This window comes from Hylobates moloch, unplaced genomic scaffold (genome assembly GCF_009828535.3).
Source record: "Hylobates moloch isolate HMO894 unplaced genomic scaffold, HMol_V3 SCAFFOLD_15, whole genome shotgun sequence".
Taxonomy (NCBI): domain Eukaryota; kingdom Metazoa; phylum Chordata; class Mammalia; order Primates; family Hylobatidae; genus Hylobates; species Hylobates moloch.
Genome location: NW_026652290.1, coordinates 27,338,734 through 27,351,924, shown reverse-complemented (window position 1 = coordinate 27,351,924; position 13,191 = coordinate 27,338,734). Strand labels below are relative to the sequence as shown.

Genomic DNA, 13,191 nt, shown 5'->3' with positions numbered 1-13,191 from the left:
AGTTAGCCAGTCTGCTGGTCTTAATATCCTCTGCCATTTGGTTTTCTGGTAGCAGTGGCCAAAAACATGAAAGAAGGCCAGAGATATAGGAAGCATATTAATATACTAATACCCATTCCTGTCTATAAGGAGGGGAGATGAAGAGAAGCTGTGTGGGCATTTGGGGGCCTTGGCGTGTGCAGTGGTTTCTGCTGTGACTTCAGACTCTGTCTTTCTCTTTGCCTCCTAGTGACATGGTCCCGCAACTCCAGGTCCCTGTCCTGGACAGGCATATCTCCACTGAACTGCAGCTCCCTCGCCATGGGCATTCCCACCACAGCCAGATGGTGGCCAGCAGTGCCTGCCTGTTTCTCTGGACTCCTGTGTTCTGGGTGCTATTGCTGGCTGTCCAAACAGAGACATCCCTCCTGTAACGACTGGAAGCACCAAGCGCCTGACTCCTTGGACTTGAAGAATGGCCATTCCTGTACTCCACATTCTGGTCTAGCCTTGTTGGGCCCAATCCAGGAGAAGAGACTTCTCCTGAAAAAGAAGCCCAGTGTTGATTCTTCTTTCCAAGGAATGTGACTTTGGGTTATCCAACTTTGGGGGGAGGTGTCCAGTTTTGTAACTTAATGAGTTGTGTGAAAATAAATTATAAATGAGTTATATGAAAATACCTTTTTTTGTGTAGATTTTTATTCATGATGTATACATATATCAGGCAGACAACTTCTTCTCTTACACCCTCTGAATCCTTTCACTGCCTCCCCCTAGGCCCTGCACTTCTCAGCTGCAGCTCTGATCCCTTCAGGCCCTGGCTTTGTATCCTGACCCTTTCTTCTTTCTGCTCCCTTTCTTTGTGTCACTCTTGGTTCTGGATGCAGGGGAGTCAGTGGGCCATGGAACTTGTGGTCTGCACCTCTCTATTCAAGCTCTGGTGAATAGGGTGCTCCCTGTGCCCTGAGAGATGCTTTTATTTTGTATAACGTGTGTGTCTCACTGACATGCTGGAGGCTGGGTGGGGGGTGGGGGGCGTGGTTAGGCTTTGTCAGAGGTGCTATGCAAGAAAGTGGTTTTTAAACTACCCCCAATCCCCATTTTGTTATTTATTATTTACATGTTTATTGTCAATGTCTTTTCTAAATACAAATCTTATCGGGACTCTCTCTATAAAATGGGTAAGAGTAGAACTTCCCCAGTTGAATCTGAAGTGGGAGCTTTTAACCCTGCCCCGGTGATCTCCCTCCCCTAACCACCATGGTTCCAGATCAGGGTCTCCCACCTGTGGCAAGTGTCCTTTGTGGTCCTGGGCCTCTGAGTAGCCCACAAAAACCCTGGGTAGAAGGTCTGTCCAGGACTTGGGTGGGGTCAATAAGAAGTAGTTGTATTTGTCCCCTAATCTGGCTTAGGGTAAGGCTGATTGCCTGGGTTTGTAGCTCTGGCTTCCCTTCCTTTTCTGAGGCTTTTGTGGGTTCATGTTCAGTTATTTCCAGGGCCCAGAAGATCTCAGTGGCCTTACTGAAATAGTGGTGTGACGGCACTCAGGACCCATGTTCACCACTTTAGTTCCATTCTGCACCACCTGTGTTGCAGGGGTAGGCAGGCAAAAACTCCCAAATCCCCTTGCTGCTATGTTCGATTCTCCTAATGAGATACACTCATGGGATATTTGGAAAACAAAAGTGGGCAGAGGGGAATTTTTCTTGAGCAGGGGGCGTGGTTATGTGCAGGCTTTAGCAGACACAAGTTTGTGCAGTGGCCAGTCTCTGCAGCCCCTTCTATTCCCCTGCTTCAGCGTGGAGTAGCTGTGAGGCTGGCACAATTTTTCCTTCAGGGTTCCCACCTTGGAGAACAGATGCTGTGATGCCTGATGTCAACTCTTTTGACTTCTGCAGTGGCAGCCGTTCCTGTGACCATGTTAGTACCTATTTCTGCTTGAAACACCAAGAGTAGTTTCTGATTTGTGCACTGATTTCTGGTAAAAGTGGTGTTCCCTGCTTCTCTGCGACTTGAGTCTGCTCTTCGATAGGTATGGGGATGAAGTGGGGAGGCAGAGATAAACTGGGAGGGTAGGATCACTGTGGCTGACTCTGTTCCTCCAATTCTTTGTAAGAGGGTGGTGTGGCTCCCACCAAGGGCTCAATCCTAGCTGGGTGATTTCCTTGTTTCTTGGGTCACATTATGGCCGAGGAAGCAGGCAGACCATTATTGGCAGGACTGACACAAGATGGTTGTCACAGTGGCTGCTCCATTTGAGAACTGACCCACCAACCTCTGCTTTTGAGGTGGCAGAGGCTCAAATGCACCTGGCTGGGACTTGGTTAGTTTTCACACAGACTCATCCTAAAGTGGAAGGGGAAAATCCTCCATACTTGGGCAGGATTGGCCTACCCTTTTGTGAAAGCACAGGCTCTTCCAAGGATTGTGATGCAGCCCCATAGAACAGGGAACTGACATCATAGGCCAACTTCTTATTATCCTGCTCATTTGCTCTACCAATTGTGCTCACTGCATCAGCCTCCCATGCACTGGACTCTGAGAGCCTTAATCTCGTCTAGAAATGGAAGCATCTGGGGCCTTTTCATATCAGGGTGAAGAGGAAAGGAGCCTGTGAGGGGAAGCGAATGCTGAGTCCTGACTCTTCCTGGGGGTCCCAGAAAGTAACTGATGGGAAGCTGCCTCTCACTGAGGGTAGGGGAGCAGGCTTAACAGGTGGGTGTTGAATCCACTGCTTCTACAGCAGAGCTTGGATTGCCAACAGAAAGAACTCAAACACTTTGTTTTAAGGTCATAAGAGAAATAAAAGTCACACTTAATACCTCTAAGTCAAATCAGAATTAACACCGTTTTGCTCACATATAAATTATTCAAACCTTTTGCCCCCATTAGGAAAGATCTCTGGCCTGGTTCTTTTTCAGTGCTGAGGTGGCACCTTTTCATTCACTCAGCTGGCAGAGCAAAGCTGATCCCTTGGCAATCCAGTAGTCTTTGGACCGCTTGGAGGGTAAGAGGACGGTTACCACGAAGTTGGTTGAATGTCCTAATTAAGGATATAGGAAAAAAAGGGTTGTTACTTAGAGAATAACTTCCTCATACAAAGAGAGAGGCTACAAAGAGTCAAGACATCTGGGTTCCAGGCCTGACTGCCCCTAAAGATGCTGGACAAATAGTCCTTTATGGGACTGTTTTATGCTCTATAAAATGAAGATTTTAGAACAAATAATTCTTTAGGACTTGTCCAGCTTAGACTTCATAGAACTTTTTTTTTTTCGAGACAGGGTCTCACTCTATCACCCAGGCTGGAGTGCAGTGGCGTGATCTCAGCTCGCTGCAAGCTCTGCCCTCCTGGGTTCAAGTGATTCTCCCACCTCAGCCTCTTGAGTACCTGGGACTATAGGCGCGTACCACCATGCCTGGCTAATTTTTGTATTTTTAGTAGAGGCGGGGTTTCACCAGTTTGCTAGGCTGGTCTCAAACTCCTGGCCTCAAATGATCTGCCTGCCTTGGCCTCCCAAAGTGCTGGGATTACAGGCATGAGCCCCTGCACCCAGCCTAATAATTTCTTAATAACCAGGATTCAAATGAAGTTCATATCTTGCAACAGTGATGTGTCTCTTAAATCTTTCAATTGGTAGGTTTCCCTCTGCTTCTTTTGCCGCCCCTTGTAATACATTTGTTGAAACAACCAGACTGTTTGTCCTGTTAAGTTTCCCAGAATCTGGATTTTGATGACAACATTGCTGTGGTGATTTTAAATATATTCCTCTCTTCCTGTAAGGGGTGGTTAGATCTAGAGGCGTGACTACATTCAGGTTTGAGGTTTTTTTTGAGATAGGGTCTCATTCTTTTGCCCAGGCTGGAGTGCAGCGGTTTGATTATGGCTAACTGCAGACTTGAACTCCTGGACTCAAGCGATCCTCCTGCCTCAGTCTCCCAAGCAGCTGGGACTACAGGTGCGTGCACCACACCTTGCTAATTTTTGTATTTTTTGTAGAGACAGGGTCTCACCATCTTGCCCAGGCTGGCAGGTTTGAGTTTTATGGCAAGAATACTTCTTAGGTAGTACGTACTTCTATCAGGAAGCACATTCTGTCTGATTGTCTTTCTTTTTTGGGATATTAGTGGCCATTGATGACTACTACACAGGACTACCCCTCTTTTAAATAGCTGAAAAAGAGTTTCTTTTGATCCTTGTACAAGATGGGGTTTCTGTCACAGTTTCAGATAAGGTTAGGTTGTTGGTCCCCTCTCCTTACTGATTTGTAAGAATTCTTTATGCCAGGCTTCTATAGTTTGGATGTTTGATCCCTCCAAATCTCATGTTGAGATTTGATCCCCAACGTTGGAGATGGGGCTTAACGGAAGGTGTTTGGGTGATGGGGGTCAGATCCCTGATGAGTAGATTAATACTCCTTGGAATGGGGGGTGAGCTGTCACTTTATTAGTTCTTGCGAGAGTTTTACATCACGGCTTTCCATTTATTCATTTGTTTGTTTGTTTGTTTGTTTATTTATTTATTTATTTATTATGGAGTTTTTGCTCTTGTTACCTAGGCTGGAGTGCAGTGGCCCAATCTCGGCTCACTGCAACCTCTGCCTCCCAGGTTCAAGTGATTCTCCTGCCTCAGCCTCCCAAGTAGTTGGGAATACTGGCACCCGCCATGATGCCCGGCTAATTTTTCATATTTAGTAGAGACGGGGTTTCACTATGTTGGTCAGGCTAGTCTTGAACACCTGCCTCGGCCTCCCAAAGTGCTGGGATTAAAGGGGTGAGCCACCTTGCCCGGCCTATTCATTTATTTTAAAATCTCTTTTATGATGAGTAAAAATGGATTTGGTGAGAAAAAGACAGATTTTAGTGTCTATTCAGGCCACCATTTTGAAAGTGGAAGTCTCTACTTGTTAAACTCTATTTTCTACTACTTAGATTCTAATAGAAGCAAGAATTAATTCTATAATATTAATCTACACTCAGAACAAATAGAATTTATAATTACATTTACGAATTTTGTATGTTATACGTGGCTTCACTTTAAGTCTAGTTTATTGGCCCAAGGGAGATCTTGAGCCAATCACAGCTTAGTGTTTGGACTTTGATTGAAGATTGCATTTGGTCATTATTTGAACTAATCTTAAGAACATCCTCACCTGTGGTTGAGAGTGTTCCTGCCCGGGCTCCTGTTTTATAAAGTGGGGAGTGGTAAAGTGTTGGGCTTGGCTCATAATTTTGTTGTGGTTCAAAATGCACCACAGGCAGCATTGGATTCATCTGTCCGGGCAATGCGTCTTCTATCACCATCTCCTTATCATCCCATCGAGAAGCATCCATGAACATCCCATGAACAAGAACACCATCCTCAGGAGAGGGCAACTGAAAGATACCCACAAGTCTCAAAGTGAGAGGGGAAAAGGGATCAGCAGGTGTGAGTCACTTCCTATGTCCCACATCCTCACCAGGTAATTCTAAAAAACACTCTATACATTGCTGTTATTATTCACATTTTAGAGGCTTTGAGAGGCAATCCTGAGGCTCTGAGAGGCAAAAAATGTAATAATAATGTAATGACTTTCCCCCTTTTCATGGGAGGTGGAAGAGTACTGAGATTATCGTCTGTTATTCTTAGCAAGGTTTTTCAAGGATTTGGATGCCCTCCTAGAAGACAGATTATATATCTGCAATAATATTTGCAGAGTGCCCATGGAAAATTCCTTTTTGCTCTTTCTCTCTTTTTTTAAAAATTATGCTTACTTTTAAATGTTTGTATTAAATAAGAAAGAGGGAGAGTGAGAGACCCTGCCCATCAGAGTCCTGTGATGTGATTGGATGTCTTCACCGGTGCACATTTTTTTTTTTTTTTTTTTTTTTTTTTTTTTTTTTCTGCCAATTGTAGGCATCTGAGTCACCCTTCATCAAACCCTGAGTGGATGTGGCCAATTCTGGCCCCAGGTCTTTGGATAGTTGGAGCCTCACGTCTGCAGGCAGAGGACTAAGCAGTTTGGTAATATGTAGTGCATTTTATAGTGAATAAAAGGATGGTAAACTAAATTCTTTTTAGCTGGTCTTTGCTTTTTGGTGTCCTAACCTTTCTGTTTCTTGGGTGCAGCAGGATGGGCCTTCCTGTTTTTGGGCTGCACATATGTTTATGTAGGTTTGCCTGAAAACTATCCTGCTACCTACTGGGTGTCCACCATCTGCGCATCACCCAGAGGGAGCACCTTTTCCTGTGCTGTGCCAAGGTGGCAAATGGGCTGACAGTGGTCTTGCCTGTTTGTAACAGAGATAAAGCTGTTTAAACACATACCCTGTGTTTAGACCAGTATATGTGCTGGTCACATGACACTGGCTGTTTCCTTTAAACCGCACTACTGGACTGTCTCCTGGTCTGTTGGTGGCAGACATTTGCTAGGTGGGCCAGGAGACAGGCCAGCTAGACAGTCTGAGGTCTCCCCAGATCTCAGAGATTGTAAGGTATTGTCATGGCTCAGCGCACATGACCCAAGCAGAGACATGGTGTGAACTGGGGTGGAGGGACAGAGCCCTGGTGGTCACTGTAAACTTCTGTCTGTCAGAATCAGCCTCTGTGGCAGATGGAGTGTGCTGAGCACGGACCAGGGCAGGCTGGTCCTGGAAAGCTCCGGTGGGGGCTTTTATGTGGGTGTTGCTTTGCCTTCCTGGAGCCTCAAGTTTTCCTGACATGGGAAAGTTGGCACCCTCTTCTTAAGACAAGAAGGATCTTAAAATAATAAGAGGTGCAGACATGTTAACAATTGCTCCAGCACATACAGCTGGTGAAAGGTAGTGTCAGAATTCAAACTCAGGCTTCTCTAGTTTTTAAACCCTTGCTTTTAACTTCTTGCTATATTGATTCTGTAAGATGAAGAAGGTTACTAACGGTAGCTAAAAAATAAAAAAAATTGCTTTAAAAATATTTCTATAAATTAGACTAGTTTAGGCAGTTCCCATCTGGTCATTGCAATTGGGGAGCTTATCTTGGAGGTGTGATTACTACCCTGCCCTTCCTGCTCCTGCCAATGGGAGGTGGTGGGGGAGTGGGGCATGGGAGGTTGTCTGAAATCTTCAAGGATAGTGGGATAGAAGCTACTTTGCCATAACAGCCAAGTGGACAATACCTCCACGTCCATGGGCAGTTCTTGTCCAAATTGCACTGTCTTGGCAGCTTCTATCACTGCAGCTTGATCCCGATAGGCAGGAATTACATTGTATTTGAAACTCAGCTCATTTATAGGCAAACTGTGTTTTCGAGCATGATTTTGAAGAGTTCCTGTAATTATGAAAATCAGAAAGCTGCGTTCAAACAACACTGCTACTCCCCAGGCACTATTCCCCTTCACCCAAACCAGGCTGCCCTGGCATTAGACAGCCTTCCCACCACAGAGAAGACCCAACTCTTAATACCTTCCTCTGAGTTAGTTCACAGGGTCAGGAAGCCTGCGGGTCATGTTGGGAGGTAAGGGCCCAAGGGATGGACAAGCTCTGGTCCTGGTTGGGAAGGGAGGGAAGGCCAGTGTGCACTGCATTGCCCTGCCATGAGGGAGACAAACCAGTGAGGCAGTTTCAGAGCCCAGTCTCGCTAACTTTAGGATTTTGCCCAGCTTGTTTTATATGGGCTGTTTAATAGGTATTAAGAATGAGAGAGATGAAGGGCTTGAGTAATTAGCATTGAGTTGCTTACAGGCTCTAGCCCCCTCTGAGGCTCTCTAGCCAGATTCCCCAAGAGCTGATGGAGGCACATCAAGAGAATTTCTCAGAGGGAAGGGAGCTGCTCACAGCTGGGGCCTGAGCAGGTGGACAGCAGTTGATGCCCTTGAGCGTGGGTCACATGGGCAACTGAGGCACACTCTGTGTGTTCGTGGAGGCAGCAGTGCCTGCACTTATGTAACCCGAGAGGGGCAGGGATTAGGTTGCTGGGAAACATCTGTTATCTCTGCCATTTTTCCTCTGCCCCCCACAAGTGAGGAAGAGCAGGACCTTGTTAGATTGCCCTATGATCAATAGCCTCATTGCTAGAGCATTAGCAGCCATGTCATTTCCCCAGCACCTCAAAACCCTGTGTATGACAACTCATGGCCTTTCCTATGGGGTTTTTCTAGAAAGCGCTGGTACCTGTTAGAAATCCTTGAGGAAAGAAGAAACCGGAGATCCAGTAGGACTTAGGCTGTCCTCTTTTGAGCCACAACTGAAGGAGAAACATACTCATAATAAATGTTATTTCTGGGATGGAGTTTGTTTTCTAAAGCAAAGTCCTATTTGGGGAGAGTTTCTCAGGAGGCAGAATCTAAAGCAGCCCTGATTTAGTCACCACCCCCATTTCACTGCCTGCCCCATTCCCCTTCCTGTTCTGCCAGCCTGATGACTGTGGACACAGAGCCTGGTTATTGTGGGGTATGTGAGAGGGAGACAGCAGCAAAGTTATCTGGGATTTGGACTCATCTTGGTTGGTCTATACCTCACTGTGGGGTCCCATGAATTAAAGCTGAAACCCCAAGGATGCCTGGAATTAAAGTGGAAGGTGGGGATGAGTGCCTAGGGCAAACAATATTATAATCAGTGTAAGACTTTTAAAGTGATGCCATTCTGGACATTTCTTTTTCTCTGGGCTCAGATTATCCATCAGTGACTGTGGATATCTTTAGCCAGTGCTTCCTGGGGACCTTAGGCCAACTATGCCATCAGATTCATCAAAACCCAGTGAAAGGAATTTTCTTACATCCACAAATGAGGTCCTCAGGATAAGGTCTTTGACCCACGATCCTAGTGGCTTCAGGGATGGGTAGGCTGTGTTGGACCACAGAGCGGGAACCTGGTTGTTGAGGAAACTGTTATACACTTTTTCCATTTCTTCAGACATCACCACGAATCCAGCGATGGCTTTGTTGAGTGTTTCCAGGGAAGTCTGAAAGAACAAAAAAGGAGTTGGTGGCTTTTGCAGATGTCACTATCCGGTGTCAGTGACACACATTAATGACAGCAGGGGCTGCTTTGCCTGGAGGCGCCACTTGCTGGGTTCTATCCTCTTTGCACACTGTCTGCTGGGCCAGACCCTCCAATATTTCATGCATTATTACAATATGTGACTGTTGCGGTGTAACACTTGAGGGTGGCAGTTGATAGCAGAGTCCAATGCAGTGGAAAGCAGGAAGCAGAAATGTCTCCTGAAGCCTGGAGAAGTGGCTGGGAGAAATGCCACTGTCCAGCACTCCTCCAGGCCAAAAGAAAAATAGGCTTGACTGTGATTTGGGAAGCACAGAGTGTGAGGAGGAGGGGGAGATGGGGAGTGAGAACCACCTCATGCTACTGGTCATCTCTGCTCAGGGGCTTCCCCCAAACCCCAGAGTTAGTGCAGAAAGAGGAGATTCTTTTTTTTTTTTTTTTTGAGACAGAATCTTGCTCTGTCGCCAGGCTGGAGTGCAGTGGCATGATCTCTGCTCACTGCAACCTCCTCCTCCTCCTGGGTTCAAGTGATTCTCCTGCCTCAGTCTGCCAAGTAGTTGGGATTACAGGCATGTGCCACCATGCCCAGATAATTTTTGTATTTTTAGTAGAGATGTGGTTTTGCCATGTTGGCCAGGGTGGTCTCGAACTCCTGACCTTAGGAGATCCGCCCACTTCGGCCTCCCAAACATGCTGGGATTACAGGTGTGAGCCACTGTGCCCGGCTGGAAAGGGGAGAGTCTTAGATGAGACTAATCTTCCAGCTGGCATCAGAGGGTCTCCTTGAATTGGAAACGCCTCCTTAAAACATGTCTCAAAGCCTCTCCTTCTCTCACCAGAAGATGGAGGCAGGCCACAGTCCTGGGAGACACTGGGCTGGAGTGGAGTACAGGGCGATGTTTGCCACCTGGCTAAAGACAAGGGAGAGCATATAGGTGGGTTATGGCCCCCATGGGTTGCAGTGTTGTGAAAACTGCCATATATTGGGAAAATATAATAGGAAGATGTTAGAGGCAAAATTTATGTTGACTAAGCAACCAAATAAGGCCTGGGACCACATGCACAGCATCTTAGCGACAGGCACTGTGTGGATGAAACAAGGCTACACGTCCTTCCATTCTTTCACAGATTTATTTGTTGGTTCCCTTCTCCCTGTACCTCTTTTCAAAAGAGCCAGTGGTAGAAAAAAGAAGTGTTTTACTTAGATTTCTCCTTAGGATCTGAGGAACCATCTGCAGCAGAGTGCAGGAAAGAGGCCCTTAGCCAGAGCCAAGACTATCCTCCGTGGTAGACCTGGAAATAGGAAGAAGTAGCAGAAGATTCATCTAAAATACAGAGAGAACACAAAAAATGATAGAGGTGGAGGGAGCAGACTGCTGAGATCTTCAAGGTCTGCTTAAAATAGAAAGAGGTCATGTTGCAGTCGATTCTCCCAAAGGAGGCAGCCAACACACAGATGTATTAAATGGGAGAAAGAGTACTTCAAAGGCTTTCCTTCCCCTATGGCTCGAAACCTACACAGGGTGGCCTTGTCACTCCTAGGACCTGTCCTATCCCACGGTTCTGTCTGGAGGAGAGTGGGTTCACCAGGATGGCATTCCCCAAGACTCCTGGGTGCTGCTCCCTTCCCCTGGCTTTCTTATTGCCACCATAGTACTGCCTGGCTGTTCCCAAGGGGAAGGGAAGGTGAGGCTGGGAACAAAGCCAAAGCAAGGCAGGACCAGGACTTGAGGTCTAGGACTAGAGGTCAGGTGAGGAAGGCCTCTGGCACAGGCACAGCATGCCATGGTGGGCACCTCCCTTCTGATGGGAATACTTGGCTGTGATTCCTGATGACCCTGCAGGCCACCTGCCCCTGGGCTCCTCCCCTTACGCTTCCATTAGGTGAATTCCTCTGTTAGTGGTGGACTGGGGTTTGTTTGACCAGAAAAAGTGACCAAAAGAGACCTGAGAGTCACAGTTGTTCACTTGTACATTCAAATATTCATGGAAGATTTAGTATGTCAGTTACTAAGGAAACAAAGATGATGAATGTAACAGCTCCCTTGTTTTTAAGAAATTCTTTGTTAGAGTAGCCATACTCTTAGGGGGGAAATCACAAAAAATGTAATGAATACAGTGGTGGACACAGAGACCTGAGATGACGGGGCCTTGAGGATGGGACCCTAATTCATCTGGCAGTAGAGGGAAGGGCTGGTTTCTAGGAAGACATTATGGAGAAGTGACATCTGGACTTAAATTCAAGTGGGTGAAAGTTCATGATGTGGAAAGGGCAAGACATGAGTAGCATCCGTCTCCTGGTGTTCCTCAGAACAACAGCACCTCCTTAATGTTAGCTGAGCACATAGCACCCCATCGAGAGACTCCTTTCCCAGCCACCCTTGCGGCTGGGCTGTGGCCATGTGACCAAGTTTTGGCTAATGGGATACAAGAAGAAAGGATGTATACTACCACTGGATCACATTTTTATAAGGAAGCTGCTTTTCCTTGCCTCTCTCTTTCCTGCTTCCCACTGGCTGGCAAAAGGGGACAATTGGGGCAGCCACCTTGGACCCAGACGTGGAAGTTGTCGAGACTGGAAAAGCTAACCTGTTTATCCCTGGATGAGCTCACAAAGCAGAATTAACTACTTGCCCTAGACAGGGCTCCCTCAGGGCTGTTAGGGGAGAGTAAAGTGAGTTTTTATCTTGTTTTGGACTATGTTATGGGGGTCTTTATCATAGCAGCTTAGTTGGTACCCCAATTCATTCAATATAGAAGGAAATAAGCCCTGACCTGGAGACCTGACCAGGAGACTGAGAGAGGAGAGAGACTTAGCCTGCTGACTTTGGTGCACACCTGACTAGATGCCATAGTCCCAAGGTGAAGACCACATACTCAGCTGACCGAGGGTCCACCTAACCAACAAGCCTAGGTATTGCCAGCCAAGCAGCAACATTCGGTGACTTTGCCTTTCTGATAGGGAACAGAAATGGTCTTTAGCTGTAAAAGGTCTATCCCAGTTCTCCCCCAATCTTATCCCCAAGTCTTGACCTTGAAGTAGGTGTTTGGTTCCCTGCTTAGCAGTAACACTTTTCCTGTTAATGCTCAATATTTGCTAATAGTTATTCTTTTTCTCTTATCAAAGTTATGCAGAGAGAGACTAGGAAGGCCTTTGACCATCATTATAAATGCAAGGCAATGCAGAAAGGAAGTATCTATGAACATAAAGCAGAAGATCAAACAGGTGTTTGCAAATTTTAGTGGCATTAAAATCATCTGGGGAGTTTATTTAAAATTCATATTCCCAGGCCCTGCTTCAAGAAATTCTAACTCAGTAGGTCTTGAGTGGGATCAAGGAATCCACATGTTGAACACACCACAGGGGACTCTAACGCAGGCATTCTGTGGCCCACACTTTGACAGATTCTGGTTTTCACAGTCTCGCTTAAAGACTATGTTATTAAATGCAAACTAGACATTAGGAACAAGCACTGAATTATTCTTATTTGAGTGCTTAGGTCTCTGATCAATTTCTAGTGAGTCAATAGAATCTAAGGGTGTAAGGATAAGGAGGAGACTGAGAATTTGTAATGTTACATATTCACTCCATCATTATTAGAAAATGGGAATACAGATTCATTAGAGAAGGATAAATTCATTTTTAGACTCATTGGGCTTGAAAAGTTGTTAGTGTATCCAAAATGGAAATGCTGAAGTGATGGGAATGGAAGAATTTCATATTATACAATTCTCTACAAAGCTTTGATGCTCAATAGCAATGATGAAACTAAGCTCTCATACATGAATTAACTTCAGCAGGTTGTTAAACCGGTCCACTTCCTGTCCAAGAACAGTGGTCAAGGAGTTCAGGCGTCCTTGAGGATCCTTGACGAAAAGGCTCTCAGAAGCACCCTCCATTTCCAGTTTTTCTGAAACATACACAGCGATTCCTCAGGCCAATCATCATTGATTTGTTCTCACAATATTGCTAAGGCAACGTGCTTATCTTCACATTTTAAAAAAGCCAGCTTCTCTCATTGTTTAAGCCAGATACGTGGGATTTAAATGTGATGTTTCTATAATTTGGAATGCTTTTGTGATTCACCTGTGTTTATATAGAAGCAATCACAGAAAATTATGCTTAAATTCATGTGTATCAGTGTATCAGGGCATATATATACATTATATATATAATATATATACATTATATATAATATATACATTATATATACATTATATATTATATATACATTATATATAATATATACATTATAT

At 45.5% G+C, this 13,191-nt stretch overlaps 2 protein-coding genes and 1 long non-coding RNA gene across 9 annotated transcripts in view; 2 read left to right on the top strand and 1 right to left on the bottom strand.

Moving 5' to 3' along the window:
* The window catches only part of TRABD2A (TraB domain containing 2A), a 60,135-nt gene extending 59,524 nt beyond the window's left edge, over positions 1-611 (top strand). For both annotated transcript variants that reach the window (XM_032177307.2, XM_032177306.2), the window contains one exon: positions 230-611. In XM_032177307.2, coding sequence (XP_032033198.1) covers positions 230-413 — 184 coding nt within the window. In that variant the 3' untranslated portion in view covers positions 414-611. The remainder of the gene's footprint in view (positions 1-229) is intronic.
* A 176-nt stretch (positions 612-787) lies between these two features.
* The window catches only part of DNAH6 (dynein axonemal heavy chain 6), a 342,612-nt gene continuing 330,208 nt past the window's right edge, over positions 788-13,191 (bottom strand). For all 6 annotated transcript variants that reach the window (XM_058428736.1, XM_058428735.1, XM_058428738.1 and 3 more), the window contains 6 exons: positions 12,718-12,845; positions 8,711-8,896; positions 8,107-8,179; positions 7,113-7,264; positions 5,130-5,352; positions 788-3,022 (listed from right to left, as the gene is read on the bottom strand). In XM_058428736.1, coding sequence (XP_058284719.1) covers positions 2,919-3,022; positions 5,130-5,352; positions 7,113-7,264; positions 8,107-8,179; positions 8,711-8,896; positions 12,718-12,845 — 866 coding nt within the window. In that variant the 3' untranslated portion in view covers positions 788-2,918. The remainder of the gene's footprint in view (positions 3,023-5,129; positions 5,353-7,112; positions 7,265-8,106; positions 8,180-8,710; positions 8,897-12,717; positions 12,846-13,191) is intronic.
* Positions 3,835-5,986, top strand: LOC131381334 (uncharacterized). The gene is made up of 3 exons (XR_009210014.1): positions 3,835-3,935; positions 5,235-5,438; positions 5,873-5,986. It is a non-coding gene; the product is annotated as an uncharacterized LOC131381334 (long non-coding RNA).